Genomic DNA, 23,532 nt, shown 5'->3' on the forward strand with positions numbered 1-23,532 from the left:
ACAACTTTAACGTTGCAGAGATGGTACTGCTGAGAAACATAAAAACATTGAACGTTTTCAATGTTTTGACCATTAATAGCCAATGGCAAGACAGCATAGTCAGAAATCAAATACCATTTCCTTTGTTTTAGGACATTCAACTTCAGATTATGAGTACAACTCCATTCAAACAGTGTAGAAACATCTCTTCTATAGTCCAAATCGTTACCAATCAATGTAGTATCATCTGCAAATTTGCACTGATTAACAATGTGAAACACAATCATTAGTGTACAATAATGGTGACAGTACACATCCTTGTGGGGCCCCCACACTAATTGTCTTATGACTTGAGAATTTATTATTAATTTTAACTACTTTTGTTCTGTTATGCAAAAAAATCCAAAATCCAAAGACCAAGGGAGTGTTGAATTCCCAATTGCTTTAGCTTATAAAAAAAGTTTAATAATTGTACTAATTGTATTAAATGCAGATTTATAGTCCACAAAAAGGACTCTATCATAAGAATTGGGGGCTTCAAGGTATTGCAAAATTGAATAGAGACACATAGCCACAGTATCATCAACCAACCTATTAGTATTATAAGTGAATTGGTGAGAATCCAAAAAGATTTTAGAAAGTACATTCCTAAGCACCAATCGCTCTACGTTACTGAACTGAAGTTATTCACTTTCCTTTTGCCTTTTTAACAGCTTTTTCAACTTCACCTTAAGTGATTTTATAAAGCTTCTATATCCCCACTCTTAAATGCCTTGTGATTCTCCCTCTATAATATTTAAATTTCCTCATTAAACCATGGCTTATTATTGTTGTATATGGTAACGGCCTTTAAAAGGTTCTCACACCAACATCTCACAAAAACCTATATATGACGTAAGCACCTCAGGGTACTCATCCAAATCATAACATGACTCTTTAAAAACAGACCAATCAGTATCCTCTAAACAGTCAATTAGCATGTCTATTTCCTCCACATACCATTCCTTGACCACTCTCTTAATTGGTGTAATACCTGTACATTTAGATTTACATTGGTAAACACGAATGAGGAAAATCAAATTTTGGTCTGATTGCCCCGATGAAGCCCAAGACAGAGTGAAAAGCATTAGGAAACACACAATAACACTTGTGCAAGACCTTTTCAAACCTAGTCATCACTTTAATCTACTGTTTGAATCTGGGCATGAGCTTCCTCATATCAGCATGATTGAAAACCCCAAGAAACAGATAAAAAGAACTGCACTTTTTGGTTGATAGTTTCACATTGGTAGAACACACTATTGAAATTATGTTTGTATCCATGCATTCCACTGATTCACATAAAAACTTTTTCTTTACTCTTCAATGAACTTGCATTATGACCTGCTCAGAGTAAGTAGAATCCTGGCTGATGTAAAACGGAGTCCGGGACACTCTCATTCAACCAGATCTTGGTGAAGCATAACACAGAACATTTTGTCATATCTCTCCTGTTGCTTAGAAAAAGAGTCAGTTCAAACAGTCATCCTGTTTGTTAACAAGTGAGCAGACGTTAGAGAGTAAAATACTCTGTAGCAATGTTCAATGTTTCCGTTTTCTAAACCGAACCATTTTCCTCCCACATGGAGCTCCATAGTAATATCCACGGCCCTGATGAAAAAATTATCTGAGTAGAAATGTAATTTGGAAATATTCTAAAGAAATATTCTGTACATTTTATAGAACGCTATTCTAATGTTCCCCAAACAATATTATAATATTCCCCGAACAATAGTATTTATTTTGTTTTTCCCCATTATGTAATTTATTTAAAGGTTTGTTTTTGGTTTGCCAGGAAGGTTTTCTTAATGGAAATATAATGTTTGTTTTTGGATTGTAGACCACAACTGACATATTTGAAGCAGGATTATATGATTATATTACTGTATTATTATTATATTACAATTAATTAATCTTTTTGTCCAGCAAATATTCAGTCTAATTTTATATCAGCTACATTTTCTGTGGTCAGAATAAAAAACATTATTACAGTACTAATGCACTAGAGCATGTAACAAGATTGGCTCTTTTAAGGGACTTTGCTTTGCAAACGATGACCACAGAATCAATTATCATGTGATTGTGAACAAAAGTTTTATGAAACTGAAACACGAACACATAACTAGTCTAAACAAATACATACATACAATCACACATACACGGGTAATGAAAAGTAAAATTAAAAGGGAATAATTGAAACTGAAACTGAAACTGAAACATGGGAATGAAGATAAAAAAGGGTTTTTATGAAAAGGGTGAACACTTTGGTAACAAGGTGTCCACAGCTTATGCTAAACCTCTGTTAAGTTTAATAACATGTATGATACCCATCCAGGAGTATCTGAACTCTACCCAAGTGTCCAAGCTCCTCACCCTGTCTCTAAGGGACACCCAGCCCCCTAGAGAGAAAGCTCATTTTAGCCACCTGTATCCTGGATCTTGTCCTTTTGGTCATGACCCACAGCTCATGACCATAGGTTAGAGTAGTAACGTAGATCAGCCGGTAAATCGAAATCTCCTTCTTTACCATGACAGACAGGTACATCATGAACAAGACCCGAAGATACATGAACTCTTCCACTTGAGGAAAGAGCTCTCCACCAACCTGAAGGGGACATTCCGCCCTTTTCAGGATAAGAACCATGGCCACAGTCATGGAGGTGCTGATTCTCATCCCATTCTCAACATCATCTGCAAAAAGCAGAGACAAAATCATATGGTCCCCAAACCAGACAGCCTCTGGCCCCTGGCTGTACCTAGAAATCCTGTCCATAAAAATAATGAACAGGACCGGTGATAAAGGGCAGCCCTGCTGGAGTCCAACATCTACCGGGTATAAAGCTGGTCCAATGTTCCCTAACTGGGATGAAAACTGCATTGTTCCTCCTGAATCCAAGGTTCGACTATCGGCTGAATTCTCCTCTCCAGTACCCTGGCATAAACTTTCCCAGGATGGCTGAGGATTTTGATCCCCCTTGTAGTTGGAACACACCCTCCAGTCCCCCTTCTTAAAAAGAGGGACCAGCCCCCCGGTCTGCCATTCTAGAGGCACTCTCCCAGACTGCCACGCGATGCTGCCAAAGCATGTCAGCCAAGATATTCCCACAACATCCATGGACTTGAGGTATTCAGGGCGGATCTCATCGACCCCTGGTGCCTTGCCACAGAGAAGCTTCTTAACTACCTCAGTGACTTCAGCTTGGGTGATGGACGAGCCCACCTCCGAGCCCTTGGCCTCTGCTTCCTCAACAGATAACAGACACAGTGAGTGGGGTTGAGGAGATCCCTGAAGTATTCCTTCCTCTGTCCAACAATATCCCCAGTTGATGTCAACAGCTGCACACTTCCACTGTAAACAGTGTTGCAGGGCACTGCTTCCCCCTCCTGAGGCGCAGCAGATTTGCCAGAATCTCTTCGAGGCCAACCGATAGTCTTTCTTCATGGCCTCACCAAACTCCTCTCAGACCTGAGTTTTTGCCTCCACAACCACCCAGGCTGCAGCCCGTTTGGTCTGCATGTACCCATCAGCTGCCTCTTGAGACCCGCATGCCAATCAGGCCTGGTAGGACTCCTTCTTCAGCTTGACAGCATCCATTACTTCTGGTGTCTACCACCGGGTTCGGGGATTGCTGCCTCAAAAGGCACCAGAGACATCAAGGCCACAGCCCCGAGTGGCCACATTGACAATGGAGGCGGAGTACATGGTCCACTCTGACTCAATGTCTCAAGCCTCCATCGGAATTTAGTCGAAGGTCTGCCGGAGGAGGGAGTTGAAAATCTCTTTTACAGGGGCCTCAGCCAAACATTCCCAACAGAGCCTCACAATACGTCAGTTCAGCTTCCTCCTCCGCCATCAGATCCAGCTTACCACCAGGTGCTAATCAGTTGACAGCTCTGCCCCTCTCTTTACCCGAGTGTACAAGACATATGACCGGATTGACCTCTGGCCATGCTTGAACATGGTGTTCTTTATGGACAAACTGTGACTTACACAGAAGTCCAACAACACAACACTACTCAGGTTCAGATCAGGGGGGCCATTCCTCCAAATCACGCTCCTCCAGGTGTCACTGTTGCTGCCCACGTGAGCGTTGAAGTCCCCCAGTAGAACGACAGAGTCCCTGGTATTTTATTTCTTATTCTTTTTTTATTTTATATATATTTTATTTAAACGTATTTAAAAAAAGTTTTTTGTAAACAAATTGTTAAAAAAAGTTTATAGTAATAAACAACCTGCAGTTTAATGTTTGCCTTTCTTTCCCTTACTGTACCGAAAATGAACCGAACCGTGACTTTAAAACTGAGGTACGTACCGAACCGTGATTTTTGCGTACCGTTACACCCCTAATATATATATATATATATATATATATATATATATACACTCACCTAAAGGATTATTAGGAACACCATACTAATACTGTGTTTGACCCCCTTTCGCCTTCAGAACTGCCTTAATTCTAGGTGGCATTGATTCAACAAGGTGCTGAAAGCATTCTTTAGAAATGTTGGCCCATATTGATGGCATCTTGCAGTTGATGGAGATTTGTGCCACCACATCCCAAAGATGCTCTATTGGGTTGAGATCTGGTGACTGTTGGGGCCATTTTAGTACAGTGAACTCATTGTCATGTTCAAGAAACCAATTTGAAATGATTCAAGCTTTGTGACATGGTGCATTATCCTGCTGGAAGTAGCCATCAGAGGATGGGTACATGGTGGTCATAAAGGGATGGACATGGTCAGAAACAATGCTCAGGTAGGCCGTGGCATTTAAACGATGCCCAGTTGGCAATAAGGGGCCTAAAGTGTGCCAAGCAAACATCCCGCACACCATTACACCACCACCACCAGCCTGCACAGTGGTAACAAGGCATGATGGATCCATGTTCTCATTCTGTTTACGCCAAATTCTGACTCTACCATCTGAATGTCTCAACAGAAATCCAGACTCATCAGACCAGACAACATTTTTCCAGTCTTCAACTGTCCAATTTTGGTGAGCTCATGCAAATTGTAGCCTCTTCCACCTCACCTTCCATCCACCTCAAGGTTGTGCGTGTTGTGGCTTCACAAATGCTTTGCTGCATACCTCGGTTGTAACAAGTGGTTATTTTAGTCAAAGTTGCTCTTCTATCAGCTTGAATCAGTCGGCCCATTCTCCTCTGACCTCTAGCATCAACAAGGCATTTTCTCCCACAGGACTGCCGCATACTGGATGTTTTTCCCTTTTCACACCATTCTTTGTAAACCCTAGAAATGGTTGTGCGTGAAAATCCCAGTAACTGAACAGATTGTGAAATACTCAGACCGGCCCGTCTGGCACCAACAATCATGCCACGCTCAAAATTGCTTAAATCACCTTTCTTTCCCATTCTGACATTCAGTTTGGAGTTCAGGAGATTGTCTTGACCAGGACCACACCCCTAAATGCATTGAAGTAACTGCCATGGGATTGGTTGATTAGATGATTGCATTAATGAAAAATTGAACAGGTGTTTCTTATAATCCTTTAGGTGAGTGTGTATATATATATATATACACACTAAGTAGACATACAAAAGGCCCTTTTTACCGCCGCGGCGGTATAAAGTGCATTTGCAGCCTTTGACCGCTGAGTGGCGCTTTAACCACAAGTTATCAAACAAGCACATCAAAGCACATTTTCGTTAATAGACGTCAGTTTTGCCTCACTGATGTGTTAGATTTGATGGCTTCAGTCAGGGAAAGTGAAAGAAAAACACTGTAGTTAAAATATTTAATATTTAATATCCACAGACGAAAGTTTGGTACTTATGAAGTTATGTGCATTTCTTAGAACGAATTCAAGCAGGATAAATGTCAAGCCTGTGCCTGAACCTGTGATTATATTTTCTCTAATCTACATGGTATTAAACCATATTTTAGATTTGACACATTTAAAAGGTGTGCAGTATTATTTATATTATATTAATTATGCATTATATTATTCAAAAGAAATTGTGGTTTACTTTGCATCGGAGCATTAAAAGTGGTAGCCTATATTAGGGGGGTTGGCTACATGGATTAATATGCAAAATGTCAATATTTTCATATATTATGCCTATATTTTAATTTATATTTTCAATATAAATATATTTTTTCCTTTAATAAAACAACATGCATTTTTGTTATTCGTTAACTGTCCTTTAACTTATTAGGGAAAAAACATTTGTCTGTAAACTGATTAAGAAATTGTTGCATGTTTAAACATGAAGCACTGTATAATTTCGTTCCCATTATTTAGGCCTAATTAGCCTAAAACATGAAACGAATAAAATTAAACCTGCATGATTAAATCTTTGAAACTCTAATAAATGGATGGATTAATAAACTGTCCTCACGATTAAACTCAAGTTCTCTCATTATAATCAACAAAATACAGACGATGTAAAAAAGAGCTTCATTAACTGACAACATAAGTGATTTTAAAGGGAGCCTTCTTTACTTGCTTTTAGTGCTGGGCGATAGCATATGGCCTAAAAAAAAAATCCGATTTATGATTTAAATCGATTTTAAAATCAATATTCAAATGACAAAGAAATTTTTCAAAACAAGTTTTAATATAGTTATAAACTTATAACGGAGACAAGATGATAAAACAACTGTGATGTTATTACCTTAATGCTGGAAAGAGCATTTTATTTTATTATTATTATTTTTTATTATTATTTATTTTTTGTTAATACTAGCCCATCAGCTGTGCAAATTTAGTTTGTGAGGAAAATAACAGTACATTTTTGTCAGTTATTTTATCTAAACAGATCGATTAATTTCTTCAAGATTTCAAAATCAAATAGCCTACTGATAATGTAGTAGCACTGTAAGATTACATTTGTTTGAATGCATTATTGCTAAAGCGATTGCGTGTGAATGTGCTTTATCTGTTTAAATCATGCTTTAACCCGAAAATAATCAGTAAAAGAAACAGACAAACTCATATAGCCTTTAACATCCCGCTCGACTATTGCAGTCATTATAACCTGATCAAGCCATAGCTAAATATGTTTAACATGAATTCTTGCTGAATATGCAGTTATATCACAGGCTCCAGTCAGAATCACACCGCTCAGCTCATCCTTTGCTCGGCGGCGTGTCTCTGTCAGACTCGCGGGGGAGGGTTGAGCCACTCTGAACTACGGGAGCCTGAGTGGTATGTCGGTGGATGTTAAAAAGAAAACCGATTTTCATTCAAACAAACCGATGTAAATTACAAATTCGAGTTAATTGATAAAATCGATTTATCACCCAGCCCTACTTGCTTTCATATTATTTAATGAAAAAAAAAAATGCAGCTGCATTTAAATGCAGGTGTGTAAAATATGTGCAAGATTTGCACTGCACATTAGATGGTAGATGTGCAGCTTTTATTCTTATTTATTTTATCTTCATTACAAATCTTGTTTGGTTTCATTTTGGATAATTGCATGTAAAAATAATTAATTATTATTCATATTCATATTAATATTCATATGCAAGTATTTGTGCAAAAATTATTAATTCGCATTAATGACAGGGCGCATTAATATTCAACATTCAACAATCTGTGAATGTTGCATTTCTCTGTCGGAGAGAGCCAGCACTGTGAATTTCATCTTGCAGCAGACAAGAAAACATTTGTTTATTAATAAATAATTAAAATGTCTCATTTTTCACAATTATTAGGCTACTTCATGTACTTTTAAAGTCTTGGCCTAATGGTTAGAGAGTCGGACTCCCAATCGAAAGGTTGTGAGTTCGAGTCCCGGGCTGGCAGGAATTGAGGTTGGGGGGAGTGCATGTACAGTTCACTCTCCACCTTCAATACCACGACTTAGGTGCCCTTGAGCAAGGCATCGAACCCCCAACTGCTCCCCGGGTGCTGCAGCATAAATGGCTGCCCACTGCTCCGGGTGTGTGCTCACAGTGTGTGTGTGTGTTCACTGCTCTGTGTGTGTGCACTTCGGATGGGTTAAATGCAGAGCACAAATTCTGAGTATGGGTCACCATACTTGGCTGAATGTCACGTCACTTTGTGGCAAACTTAATGGATGTGCTTGAGCGCGGAATATATAAAGATTTGATTATGTAAATTTTATATAAACCTCTGATTAGTTGAATATAACAAATGAACGACTAGAACTAGAAAAATCTTACTTGGGGACAGTAACCAAAACAACAGTCCTATATAAACCGGTTCAGCAACGTTGAAAGCCTCATAAGACACTGTCCATATGAAAGAGCAATTCACACCTTTATCTCGACCCCCACAAGCCATGAATAACTACCCAAAACCCAACCCCCTCCAGCTGAACAGAATTCGGTCTGTGTTTTGGCTCTGAGGAACGGTGTGTTACTGGGCTGAAACATGCCTGCACTCAGCAGCACTACTCTTTGTATTCATTATATTCTCGCTGCTCATATTATTATAGAATAAAACTAAACATATGCACACAACTTTTTAGCTCATAAGTACTGGAGGTTTTGATTTTTTCTTGACTGATACACACAAACACACATTCACACAACAAGCCGGGTAGGGCTTTCGCAGCGACAAACGCTTTGATTGCGTCCTCGAGTTTAACTTGTACGTCGAAGATAATTTTTAATCAGTTTAAGCTTTGAGAAACCGCGTTCTCCAGAGATCACAGTGACAGTGAGAAGCACTTTCAATGCTACAAAAACATTTGGAAAAATTTATTCCATCCATTTTTCACAGATGAATTTAAGCGCATCCAGTGGTTTAGCAACCAGGCTCCAGCAACCAGGCGTCTGCCCAAAGTCAGCTCTTCGAACAATTCATGCCCATCAACGTCCCGCGAGTCTCCATGAGTCAGGGCCTTTTCCAGTCTCAAGCAATCCTGAAGTGTCTTAAGCAATCCTGAAGAACTATCGTATTCTCCTTTTCTTTGAGAAATGCGATGTCATTTTAAAATCCAAATACGCGCCCATGGTCTCGAAGCAGTGAAAAGCGCTCTTTCACAGAACGGAGGCGATGAATTTCAAAAAGGAGCCTCATTGTTTCTCATTTAAAAGCGGTCGTCTTTTTTTACTCATGACCAGATAGCCTAATTTTATTCATTTTGACATTTTTGAATATACATTAAAGTATTTTGCACGCATATACTAATAGAGCGCGGCCGGGTGGGAATTTTTATTCTAAATTAAAAGTGAATTTAAATATATACTAATGGAGTGGGTAAAAAATGCTTTTGATATAAGTGCGATAACTGTAACCTAATGTAAAACAAACAAATAAATTAATAATTTTCTCTCTCTCTCTCTCTCTCTCTCTCTCGCTCTCTCGCATTCTCTCTTTCTTGCCGCCCTGGCGGCTGCCTAGTTCGCCTATAGGCACGTGCTGGCCCTGTGTGCACGAGACACCAGCGCGAACAAACAGCTGAAACAGAAAATACTCAATTTTTGGACACACATAAGGCATAATTCAAAAATGTAAAGTGTTAGTAGTTTGAAAAAATCAAGAATAAAAACAGGAGTTAATAATAATTATTGCTAAATGCTGGACCGTTCCCATTTCGCTCTGCATATGGAACCTGAAGATTTTTTTTTAAACCAAGAATGAACCAAAATGAAAATGAAATGAAAACATTTAGCTTTTTATCCGTATATATATATATATATATATATATATATATATATATTTTTTTTTTTTTTTTTTTTTTTCACAAGACCATAATGATAATAACAAATCATCAATTAATAATTAATAATTATTTTATGAAAATCATTGTTATTTGTAATAGTGGACGTTTGAGGAAGGCTTTCAGACCAAGCGGAATCCTCTGTTCCCGCCTCACAGCGCGCGGGTCTCGAGGCTTCACTGTCTGTGGTTTGACTTTACTAAATCAGATTGAGGCGAATACAACTTATTGATCATGAGACCAACATTTAGCAAGCAGGAAAACATTCATTCTACCTGAAGGCAGGGCCGGCTTTGCCGACAGGTGACACAGGCGGCCGCCTGGGGTGCCATCTGCTGGACGGGGCGCAAAATTCTCTCTTGCCTTGGGCACCAAATAACCTAGAGCCGGCCCTGCCTGAAGGAAGACGTATTTCATTGAGCTAATGCTGTTAAATAGAGAGAGAGAGAGAGAGAGAGAGAGAGAACCAGTCTATTAAACTTAGAGCTCATTATATTGAAGTACAAATCCAAACACCAGACACGTTATGCATTTTATGAATAATGAAATGTTATGAAAAGTATGCATTTTATTTATTCACATGCAGTATGGTTGTTGGTATTTAGCAGTTAAAACCTATTTTTAAACTTGAATTTAAATACTATTTAAATAACTTTAAATTCTCAAGGAGTTCATAAGTAAAAAAAGGATAAAATGTCACAGTGCATGTTAAATAGTCTAAATGAACTGTGTTAACAATGACTGTTTAATGACAATAGCATGCAGTAAGGCTTTGTGTAAAAGTCTTTCTTTTACATTTTTACTGCAGCCTAAAACTATCCCACGTTTTTTAAATGAACTCTTACTTTAAATTTTATAATGGTTTTTAAGGATGTTAAAATGTTAAAATATAATGCTATTGATGCTTTACCTGTCCTTTCATCTTCGTTTACAAACCCTCATTTTATTATTACAGTCAGTTCAAAATTTGTCCCTTTGTGCCACCTGGCGGTAGTTAAGCGAATTATTTTAACACGCGACTGAATTCAGTTAATGCCGCAGCACCAATGCCCAAATAGGCTGTCAACCTACTGTATATATATATGTATTGTGACGGGCGCTCCCCGAGTAATCAGCGTCGCCCTGGCAACCAACAGAGAGCACCTGCACATCCTCGTCACCGGCTGATCGGTCACAGCTGCTCCCCGTCAGCCTGCACGCTCTTAAGCAGCACACGCTGCACTCAAAAGACGGTCTCGAACTGAATGCAACGCCGGTCTCTTCCCCGTGCATGCACACTGGTGTCCTCGTGGGTCCAGGAAGGGTGCGTTGAGGGACTCCCGTGCCACCAGAGACGTGAGCTTCCGGACCCGCGATCCGGATGGGAACCGCACCCGTTTACATGGCCGTCGGGCCAGGATGCCGGGCCATCCATCCCCTGCCAGCGCCGCGGCCAATGAGAGAGATGCGGCCGCTAGAGGAAGCTGCCGCCCCTCGCGCCCCGGACCGAAGAGGGGAGGGCGTGCGGCCTCCGGACTCCGCCCCTTACCTGGACCCTTCCTCCATGAACACTGCCCGACCCACACGAACCCCGCAGCACGACGAGGACACCAGTTTCCCTGTTTATTTTGGACACTCTTACCCTTTGGCCACCTTTATCCCCTGTTTCATTTGATTTCTGTTAATAAAAGCCTCTCCGAGGCCTGACGCCACGCCCACTGTGTCTGTCGTGTGCTCCTCCTGTGACAGTGGTGGAGAATGTGGGCAGAACAGTGAAGAATCACAGACAAGATCACCGCCCCAACTCCTAATTTTTTCCCCCTTTTTCCCTGTTTGTGTCACCAGCAACACAGAAGGCGGCGCGCGTCCCCGCGATGGAGGACGTCTTACAACGCCTCGCTGAAATGAGCATCCGCCAGCAGCAAATAGTGGAACACCTCGCCACTCGCCTGGGCAGGACGGAGAATGAACTCGCCGCCGTCCGGGCCGCCGCAGCCCAGCGCGTTCCGCTACCTGAGCCTCGGGCACAAGCCAACCGCCTGTTACCCAAGATGACAGCCGATGACGATGTGGAGGCCTTCCTTCAGGTCTTCGAAAACACCGCCCACCGTGAGGGATGGCCCGAGGACGAATGGGCAAGTGCGCTGGCACCCCTCCTCACCGGTGAAGCACAGAGGGCTTACTTCTCGCTCCCCTTAATGACCGCCGACGATTATGCCGAAGTTAAGCGAGAGATCCTGGCGAGGCTTGGCCTCTCCCCTGTGTGCGCCGCCCAGCAGTTCCACGAATGGGAGTACAAGCCCCGGGTGCCAACCCGTGCCCAGGCGGCCGAACTCAGCCGCATTGCCCAGCACTGGTTGCTGGAGGGAGACCCCACCCCAACACAGGTAGCGGAACGAGTGGTAGTCGATCGCCTCCTGCGCGCACTACCTCGCGCCCACCGACAGACCGTCGGCATGAGGAACCCAAGTAACGTCCGGGAACTAGTGGAGGCGATCAAGCTGGCGGATGCTGTCCATCACAGCGGGGCAGGGGACCGGCTGCCGCCATTCCCCCGGAGGGTGGTCCAGGAGTGACGCCCGCTCGAAGGCACTGCACGACCAGTCAGCAAGCCGACGGTTCCCCCACTGCGAGATGAGCCCATGCCAAGCGCAGATCCACCATCGCCTCCGCGAGCCTGGCTGGCAGGCTGCATCGTCCACCAGCGAGTACCGGCGGGAGCTCCCGAAGCAGAGGTGAAGGTGGATGGAAGACGGTTCCGGGCCCTGTTGGACTCAGGCAGTGCAGTCACCCTCATCCAGTCACGGCTGTGTGCCCCTCGAAGCGGCCGGAGAATCTTCCTACCGATTACCTGTGTGCACGGAGACACTCGCCAAGTACCGGCCCGTGAGATGGTAATTTCGTCCCCCCCAAGGCACCTGGCCAGTGGAGATAGGCCTGGTGAAGGACCTGCCAGTGGCCGTACTGCTTGGAAGGGATTGGCCCGGCTTCGAGCAGCTGCTTTCCACCTCTACTCAGCCTGCCAGCCCCAAGGGGAACCGGTTGTCTGGTTGCCAAGAATCCTTCATCCTGGAGCCAACAGCTTTCTATGGTGGAGTACGCCCAAAATTCATTGCCAGTGTCATCCACGGGCCTCTTGCCATTCAAGTGTAGTTTAGGTTACCAGCCACCAATTTTTCCCGAGCCTGGAATCTGAAGTCGCGGTCCCCTCCGCTCACGCATTCATCCAGAGGTGCCGCCGTACTTGGACTAGAGCCCGTGAGACTCTACTCCAAGCAGGGGGGCGCATGAAGGCCAAGGCCGATCGCCACCGGTCAAAGCCTCCCGTTTACGTCGTGGGTCAAAAAGTGTGGCTTTCTACTAAGAATATTCCTCTCCGCTCCGTGTCTAACAAATTAGCTCCCAAATTCATTGGCCCGTTTCCTGTCACCAAAATTATTAGTCCGGTGGCAGTCCGACTCAAACTACCTCCGGCGTCCATGTGTCTAAAATCAAGCCCGTGTTTTATTCTCCCATTAATCCGCATGCCCCGGTTTCCCCCCCACCGCGACTCATAGATGGGGAACCCACAAATTTGGTAAACCGCATTCTGGACTCGAGACGGAGGGGACGCGGATTTCAGTACTTGGTGGACTGGGAGGGTTACGGTCCGGAGGAGAGAAGTTGGGTTCCTGCTAGGGACATTCTGAATCACTCCCTTATCGATGATTACAATCGACAGGTAAAGTTGTCTGGGAACGCCAGGAGGCGTTCCTAAGGGGAGGGGTACTGTCACAGTTCATGAATCGGCTGTCTGTGTGAGTGTAATTGTGTGGGTGTGGTAACTCGTTGTGTTGATTAGTGTCACCAGCTGTCGTTGATTTCACCTCCATATATATATATATATCAGTCAATTGCCTCTCTCATTGTCAGATCGTTGTGGTTGTTCCCTGGTGTGCGTCCTGTTCTTGTGTCTCGTCAAGCCCAGTTCTCCGTTGGATTTCGTCAGCTCTTCGTGTCGTTTGGATTTCATCAGTTCCTCGTGTCGTCTGGATGTTCCACGGTTCCTGGGTTTCTATTCACGCTCTTCACCGCACCACCACTGGATCGCCATCTCGTCCCTGCTTCACCATCACCACCTGATTGTTTGTCCCCGGCCTGTGTCTTCACTCTGACTTTCATTATCATTATTAAACCTGTTAACTTGCATCTTGCATCCTCTCATTATTCATCACAGTTTGTGTGTAAGCATAGTTTTGAAGTTGTGGATTACCATCCATAGCGTAGCGAGGCTACGAAGCGTGGCCTTCAACGGCACACATTGACTCTACACTGACACTTCAGTCACTGGATTAGGGATTATAACATTGCGTCGCACTCAAATAATCTTGTGGATTCATTATCATCATCATCATCATCTCATCTCACCGAAAGACTGGACTTGAACGCTAAGTTTTATTTATATTTGATAACGCATATGAACAGTGACAAAGACTGCTCTATTGTTTATTTTGGTGGTAATTAAATATATACACTGGTGGGAATAAAGAAAAAGGAAAAGAAATAATATTTGTCTAATGAAGTGGTGTTACTTTTCAGTTCTATTCAAATTTCTGTTGAACCCCCTCAGTGTAACATCTTTAAAAGAAAAGGAGGTGTTACAGTGATGTCCCATCATCCAGCAAGAAATGTCTGTTAGACAAGCTGAGATGCGAATAGCTACTGTCGGATCATCAGGATGGAATGAGAGGTAGAGTTGAGTGTCATCATTATAGCAGTGGTATGAAAAGCCATGTTTCTGAATGACAGAACCTAATGATGCCATGTAGACAGAGAAGAGAAGTGGTCCAAGAACTGAGCCCTGAGGCACCCCAGTAGTTAGATGTTGTGACTTGGAAACCTCACCTCTCCAAGATACTTTGAAGGACCTATCTGATAGGTAATCCTCAAACCATTGAAGTGTGGTCCCTGAGATGCCCTTTGCCAGTAGGGTTGATAGGAGGATCTGGTGGTTAACCGTGTCAAAAGCAGCGGACAAATCAAACAGGCTAAGTACTCAAGATTTGGATTATTACTTAGCTGTGATGTTTGTATCTAAAGTCTGATTGTATTTGTCACAACGGGCTTATATATATATTTTTTTTTTCACTTAGAGAACTATTTCATAAATGGTTGGTACTGACTCTTATCTCAGATTTACCACTGATCTTGGTCTAGTTGAATTAATTATATCAGTGGTTTCTGGTATTTTAGAATTACATTTGTGATTTAAATATATTTTGTGAACTTTGTACTTCAGTATATTTATTTAAACTACTGTGTGGGGGATAAACTTATTGTTTTACTCATATGTTAGCGGGAGTGGCATAGTCATACACTTAAATATTGCATAATACATCTCTGTTATAAATGTTTTGGCAATCACAGGGACATGGGAACTATATTGTGAGAGGGGGGGACGGTTTTCTTGGGGGGGGGGGGGGGGGGTGTTAGTGTAGGCTGTGTTATGTATCCTGATTAACTTTATGATTAGTTAAATCTGTTTTGCACATGCATCACCACAGAGTTTACCATTTCAGACAGTACAGGACAGCCTCGGTCTTGTTCACTTCACGTCTGTGGGCGTTACGCACAGCTCAGTGTGGCCCAGACACGGCGCCAGGATTCCAGTTTTGGATGGGCCAGACCAATTGTGGGTGGGCCTTAAATTAAAAATGTTAAATAATAATGTTGTTTTAATAGCTTGATGCTCTTTAAATATTTTGTTGCATTGTTAAAAGTTTCGGTGCATAGGACAGACCTATCCGCGATCGCTCTCCATGGTTCTGACCAAAGAAGAGCGCTTTGGAATCTCCATTACGCATGAAACGCATCATACCTGGGCTGCGTTTCCTGATAACACTGTCTCTTAGCGCGCTACGAAGACTCTTAAGGTATAACTTAAGTAAAGGTATACTACAACTAAAGGTATATCATTGCTAGGCGTCTTCAGGGCTATCATCCACTCGCAAGGCATAAGCACTGAATGGCAGAGGGTCTGGCGCCTCTTTGGTAAAACATGATTTTGACAACTTCATTAAGTTTTGTTTTATAGAAAACTCTTTTTAAAAGATATTTCTTTTGTATAAATTGTATCCTAATTTTGATCAATCTTTTATCAATCAATTGCCCGTATTTAATAAATAAGAAGTAAATATATAGCAGACAATGCAATAACCTTAGTGTAATTGACAGAATTACTAAAAAATATTTTGCTACCTAAAAGTTAAAGATTTTTTGTGTCACGCATGCATGCATGTCTGTTTCCCTCATATTAAATATAAAACGCATGTGGACTGATATTTTTCCAATGTCTGGACTCCTTTATTAATGGAGTATATATACAGATGTTTCTATATATTGGGATTAAATATTTCAAGTTTTTACTGCAAATGTCGAAATGCGTGCTCTTTGGTCCATCAGTGCTTGAGTCACTGATCACATTAGAATAAAATATCTCATAATAAAATGCAAAATTTACTGATTTATGAATGTATATGCATAGTTCTCATCAGTCGGAAAAATACAGATAAATGCTTTCATTTGTTGTATTTTTGATCCTGAAAGAAAACAGAACAATAAAAGAGCGAATCATAGGTCTACATGGACTCTGTACGTGTTATGCTTCTTACGTGGACTTTTGGTGTCAAGGAACAGCATATTTATGTACTGATTTGTACATTGTTTTCTCTATATACAGCTGTATAAATAAATAGACATGCATATTGTATTTACATAACACTTGAGAAATAGGCAATAATTAAATATGGAAAATGAATTACAGAAATGAATTACATAACACGTTTTAGCTTTTTAAACTGGACATCAAATCTACCAAATGTTTAAAAAAATCCAAGATTTTAACTCTTTAATTGCCAAGTTCATAAATGATGTCACTGATTTGGGGAAAAACACACACAATTACATATTATTTTCCATTTAAAAAGTGATTGTGGACTGGATATTTTTTTTACCTTTTATGACAGTCTTGGGCATGCCAAAGATTAGTAACAAGATTGGCTTTGATGCATTGTTAGTTTTTGTGCAGCATTAGATTTTAATTTTTTCTCCCTCATTTGTTGTTGGTGGCTGTTTTTGCCCCATTGACTTTATACTGACATTTTTTGATTGCAAAGCCATGACACCATATAATCATGCATTCTTGATTGTTTGTGGTTTTCCCCTTTGGGAAGAGGTAACATTTGTTATTTTTACAGTTGATCACTAGGTGAGACCATAAACCCTTTAGATATGCCTGTGCAAAAAAAGGCTTAGTTTCTGGCTTGTATATGGAGTTATATGGAGTATAACAGCAAATTATAGTGTTTGTGTGTGTGTGTGTGAGATTTTTGATTGTTGGTGGTTTTCCCTGTTGGGAAGAGGTAACATTTGTTATTTTTTACAGTTGATCACTAGGTGGGACCATTAACCATTTAGATAGGCCTGTGCAAAAAAAGGCTTAGTTTTTGGCTTGTATATGGAGTTATATGGAGTATAACAGCAAATTGTTAGTGTGTGTGTGTGTGTGTGTGTGTGTGTGTGTGTGTGAGAGAGAGAGAGAGAGAGAGAGAGAGAGTGTGAGAGAGACCTTTGTGCACTTACCTTTATGTATCTGAAAAAATCCAAATATGCACCTCATGCTCTCAGAACTACATGGAGCAGTTAGTCCCGAAAATAACGAAAGGGTCGTGAATTTGAACAATGCACAAGTTTTTTTTTTTTTTTTTCTTAAACTAGCTTTTCAGTATAGTTTAATTTTGCCACTCACATAATTCACCTCAGAAAATGACTTGCTTTGAATTGTATAGGCCTGCATACAAAGCATGCTTGTGTTTATGAATGTAACTAAGCTTTTGTTCATGAATATCTGCTCTGGTGTAAATATTCGAAGTTTTGCGATTGTCTGAGGTGTAAATGTATCAAGTAAGCTGTAAATATCACAGTAGGGTCAGAATTTGGTGTAAAGAACATTGAAAGCATGGATCCATCCAGCCTTGTCTTAACGGTTCAGGCTGGTGGTAGTGTTTTAATGGTGTGGGGGATATTTTCTTGGTACACTTTGATCCCCTTAGTACCAATTGAGCATCATTTAAATGCCACAGCCTACCTGAGTATTGTTGCTAACCATTTCCATCTCTTTATCACTAAAGTGTAGCCATCTTCTGATGGCTACTTCTAGCAGGATATAAACCATGTCACAAAGCTCGAATAATCTCAGACTGGCTTCCTGAACATGACAATGAGTTCAGTTTCCTCAAATGGCCTACACAGTCAGCAAATCTCAATCCAATAGAGCAGCTTCGGGATGTGGTGGAATGGGAGATTGGCATTATGGATGTGCAGCCAACAAATCTGCAGCAACTCTGTAGGGTATCTGAACCGAACAAGACAAATTAATGATTAGATCGGGAGCATGGTTGAAACACGAGGAGCCGAATTCCACAGAAAGTCTCAAGACAACATGATGTTGTAAATAAATTCCTAGCACCACAACTCAGTAGCAAGTCCACTAACTAGCAGCTTGAGCAGCTTTCAAGATTAGAACACAAGAACATCCAATTTGGAAAATAGAGATTTTCAAATTTGGAGCAAGTAATCAAGATTGATGGTCCAAGAGATGCACAGCATGACCATCACATGCAAATCCATGATAGAAATCACGATCACAAGCTCTTAGGATTGACTTCCCCACATCTAGAAGAAAAGAACCAGACTGAAATTCCTAAGGGGACATTTTAAACTCTGTTCTCCATAGAACGTCCTTATGTCAAAGAATGGCACTGAAACTGTCTTTTACAGATGTAGATGCATCAAAATGAACTCAAAAAGACTTATGAACAAATATCAGTCCATTGCTTAACTCCATATCATATATGTAACCCACACATTTATTAACAATTATAACAATTATAAATTATTGAATAGCTTAATGAATAATTTTCATGTTTAGTATTTGTGTGTTTGAATCTTCTTGCTCGACGTTTCTGACCACCAATTATTTGTCAAATGTATCATATTCTTGTTATAGGAATCATGTCCAAAATTATACCCTGCAAGAGTGGGAAAATTTAGACCACATGATTGATAAGATAACATATGATTTATGAATGGGCAGGACAAACATCACAACACCCCATGCAAAGACAATATCTAATTGGTCAAGACAACATTTGAGGTGTCCAGCATCTTGAGGGCACCATCAAATTTTGCTCTTAGCTTTTGCTTTTAGTCATCACTTTTAGCTATGCTTTTTGTGTTCTTTGAGTGCTGCACGCCTGCTGCTACTTATCCACGATGAGAAGAAACACCACCTAGTCTCATCAAGCTTTACTTTCTATTCTTTTACTTTAGTTTCTTTGCTTTTCCATTAAGAGTTTTGTGTTCTGAGTTAAGTTTTGCCAAACACTGTGTCTCAAGTCTGACCTCGAGTGCCCGTCTGAAACTACAGCCAGCCCACAACTCCGCATTTTCGGGCTTCCCAAGACGCCACTTCAACAACTACTGAACTTCTGAGCTGCACTGGTGTGTCTTATATAATTTTAACCTCACTGAGGAACTCAAAGCGAGGGTTAATTAAGTGATTGATGGTTATTTGTGTCTATGCAATTTCACGTATTGCTGTAAACTTGGCATTTCACATTTTCATTCTCTTAAACTCATTCTTTCCTAAATTTCTCTCTTCCTGCAACTTGTGTGAATGTGTGAGTGTGTGTGCTTATATGTTAATTTAGTGTATATGTCTTAGATTTATCTAATAAAGCCTTATTGATATATTAAAAAGAGAAGTATCTTGTGTTTTGTGCTTAAAAGTTAATGTCTTAAACTTACGATCTTGTTACTGTGCTAATTAATAGTGTTTTCACTATACTTTGGATATTAATACCGATTGCAGAGTTGATGCTATACGGCTCGCTCAATGAATCACTGGCCGACTCAGTGATCAGCCATAAAACAGTGATTCTGTCTAAATTCCCTTTCAAATCTTAAATGAATCCCTTTGAGCTAAATTGACCTGTTTTCTTTACAACTGCATGATGCTATCATGTCAATATGGACCAAAATCTCTGAGGAATGTTTCCAACACCTTGTTGAATCTATGCCACAAAGAATTAAGGCAGTTCTGAAGGCAAAATGGGGTCCAACATGGTACTAGCAAGGTGTACCTAATAAAGTGGCCAGTGAGTCTACATGCTACTTATATATTGTAGCCCAGTTTGTGCTAATTACAGTGTTATTAGATTTTAGCCATTAATATGTTTATAAGCAAATGAAAAAAAGCACAAATGTCAGGGCATGTCAAAACTTCTCCAGGGCCCCAAAACACTCTCGGACCCCAGACGGTTAAAAGAGTATAGCAATGATCCAGAATATTTCTATCTCTGGTGGGGCATGTGATATGCTGTCTATATTTACACAGTTCATGGGTGATATTAGCTTTTTCAAAATTTCAGAGAATGATAATGAAAGAGTCCGGATAACACTGCTCTGTGTGTGTGATTTGATCCGCCAACAGTTCCAGCGCATCAGGAGGAATGTACACACTCACCAGAATAAACCCCCCAGTGAATAAAAAGGCTTACAGATAATAAAGAATGGTACATATTCCTTAAAACTGTCACGTCTCTACACCAGCCTTCATTGATATAAAAACATAATCTATCACCTCTCGTTTTCCTAGACGATTTAGTGACTTGGTCCACTCAGAACAGTTGGAAGCCCATTAGATGTAATGTGCTGTCACGAATGACTCTGCTCAACCAGGTTTCCGTGAAGCAAAGTGCAGCAGAGTTTAAAAAGTGCTTGTTTGTGCAGGTGAGGAGTTGTAGTTCATCTGATTTTTTTTTTTTAGAGAGTGGATATTCACCAGATGAATGCTCAGCAGTGGAGTTCTAAAAATTGTGGTTCCTTCACTTGCGTCGCCCTGGAATGCTTGTATACTATTGCTTGTACAGTATCGCCGTTCTAAAATGTCCAGTGCTACATCTGAATGCTCACATGTCAGCAGAAAGTTATTTGGTGTGCTATTTTAACATTTTGAATATTTCTTATATGCATGATGTGCATGAGGCAAAATACTAAAAACATGGAAGTTTTAATGTCTAGTTGAATTTATGATTTTATTTACTGAATCATGCTATGCATATGTAATGCACCCCTCCCCAACCCCCAACCACACACACACACACACACACACATTAGAATATTAAATATCCTAAGGAAGTGAAAGAAAGGCATAAGACCCAAAATCGTGTAGACCAAAACAAGAAGAGCAACTGATTATTACTGTAGTACATCGAAGCAATCAAAGACACCTTATATCTTCCTTACTAGGTCACTATAATCCCATGTGTTCTTGGACTAAATCGAGACGCATGTAAAATTAGCATTTTTTATTTGTATTTTTTCAATTAATAACACTTTTCTATTTCAATATAATTTAAAATGGAATGTATTCCTGTGGTGGCAAATCTGAATTTTCAATGTAAGTCTTTTCTATCACTTTTTATAATTTCATATAAACATATTAGCATATTTAAATTATGAATAAGGTAATGAAACTTTTATGAAACCAAATTAAGAAACAGCATTCTATATTGTTACATAACATTTCAATCTCTTTCAGTCTGTTATCTGTGAATAGTCAAATAAATATTTACCTCAGAGCTGGCTATGAGGAAAGCAAAACAGGGCAGTGTTGAGAGAAGTACAAAGGCCAAAGCAACCGGTCTCCTGAAAAGTGAAAAAGTTCTGTAATTGTCATAGTGAGATTTGATCAAATAACAATTAACCTCAGTGCATTTATAAGTAAAATAAAGATTATTTTATTTATTTATTTTGCCTGCTTCTGTTCAAAAAGACCAAAACATCTGCTAATTATTAAAATTAAGTAATATTTTCTTAAACATTTTTTAGTAACTGAATATGATGTTAAATCAATACCAAATCAGTACCAATACATAGTATCATAATAAACAAATTACTCTTAAATTCTTAAGATTCTTAAAATAATACAACAACATTATGTGTCTCTAAATGTGATTTTACCATAGCAACATATCTAAAAGAGACATAGTTAAGCTAAAACTTTTTTTTTTCACGGCTTTCTATGAAGCTATTTGTATAATTAATGAAATCCAGAAGAAAAAAAAATCACTCCTTTTTTTTCTCTTACCATTTCTTACGAGCAACCAGTGCCGCCTTCTTCATGAACACCATATACTTCAAAGGTAGCCAAATCAGCATTGCCACCGATGTTACATAGGCCACAGATGAAGCCACAATTAGCCAATATGCTGTTGTAGAATTTCCACCAGTTGGTTCCAATTGACTTTTTACTCTAGCCACAATAAGGGCAAAACGTTGCATTATGATAAAAAGTGGAACACAAAAACTAGCAAACTGCAGCACCTCACAAACAGCAAACTTTATCCTGCTCCCTGAGCCCATGATGTGGAAGGGATGCAGGGGGGGAAAGAAAGAAACAAAAGAAATGGAGAGAAAGGGAGTTGTTGTTGACCTCCAGTCCCTAAAAAGGAGGGGCGGGGGTGAATTGTGCCAAAACACTGGTATGTTCCATCCACAAAACTGGTGCAGAGAGCAGCTGGTGAGGCTACTGCTTACTCTGCATTCACCATTGTGTAGCCAGGACTTGAAAACATTGCATGCAGAAATCAGTCAACAAACCATCTACCAGAACACATTTATGCACAAACTACACTGAAACCATACAGAAGCTATATATTAAGCACATCTTTTAAATGGCAAACATTAATTTATAATCAATACGATAATTAATTTGCATCACCCACACAATGTATTATGAGTGGACACTGATTGGTGTTTTGGGTGGTTGTTAGGGCACTGCAACACAGTTGCTGAAGGGAAGGGTTTTAGTGCATAACTAAATAGTTTTACCCAGGGTCTTGTCTAAGTGGTTTCTAGGATATTGTGGGTGGCTGCTAGGTTGCCACCAACTAACCCAAATCCCACCCAAGTCTCTATGATAGTCAGGTCACTAGGTACAGTGGGTATAGAATAGAATCCCCCCCTTTAAAATGATCTAATTCTGTTGCTTTGTAGCCTGAAATGAAGACGAACACTGTTTTTGTTTAATCCAACTGCAACTCAGTACACCATCAGTATAACACCAAGATGTCAGAAAAAAATAAAATAATTAACTTAGTTGGAAAAATGATAATCTCCCCTCCTAAAAAATTATTTGTAAACTCATTCAGGTGTAACTAATCACCTTCTCAAACAGGGGTGGACTGGGACAAAATTTAAGGCTGGGAAATCTCAGACTCTTTCAGGCCATTCCAAAATAAATTCTTAAACAAGGACAACCTTTTTTTTTTTTATGGCCAATACATTACATTATATTCATAATAATAATAATAATAATAATAATAATAATAACTTTAAATAATTAAGCTGGGGACATGCAAATAATTAAATGTTCTCTCCTGAACTATACTTTAACTTCCATTTTCCTTTTCAGTATATTCATGTCTCCAGATATATTCTAAATTGCCTGAATATATAAAAAATTACATTAACGAAGACATCATTAAAATATCAAGGAAATCATCTTGGAGCGCTACTTGCTAAAAGGACCTCTGTTTAATAGTCCCAGAAGGTGCTCTTTGTTTGGGTTCAAACTTGTATCTTTAGAAAATAAGAAACCAAGGCACTTCTTCCTGTTCCAAAATATTAAAAAGCTTTTATTCAAACATGGCTTACTCCAGAAATATAAAACATGTTTCTTTTCGTTGATGACGCAGGACACACAGCCAAAGTAGCATGTCCAACTCAAAACGAACCAATTGAGCTAGTTCAAACAATTGCCGAACTTTGCGGA

At 40.1% G+C, this 23,532-nt stretch overlaps 1 protein-coding gene across 1 annotated transcript in view; it reads right to left on the reverse strand.

The window, feature by feature from the left end:
- LOC132109666 (transmembrane protein 236) overlaps window positions 1-22,154 on the reverse strand; it is a 236,260-nt gene extending 214,106 nt beyond the window's left edge. Inside the window, exons 1-2 of the mRNA XM_059515934.1 lie at window positions 21,847-22,154; window positions 21,332-21,404 (exon numbers count right to left, since the gene is read on the reverse strand). Coding sequence (XP_059371917.1) covers window positions 21,332-21,404; window positions 21,847-22,121 — 348 coding nt within the window. The 5' untranslated portion in view covers window positions 22,122-22,154. The remainder of the gene's footprint in view (window positions 1-21,331; window positions 21,405-21,846) is intronic.
- Between the last annotated feature and the right edge of the window lie 1,378 nt (window positions 22,155-23,532).

This window comes from Carassius carassius, chromosome 2 (genome assembly GCF_963082965.1).
Source record: "Carassius carassius chromosome 2, fCarCar2.1, whole genome shotgun sequence".
NCBI classification, from domain to species: domain Eukaryota; kingdom Metazoa; phylum Chordata; class Actinopteri; order Cypriniformes; family Cyprinidae; genus Carassius; species Carassius carassius.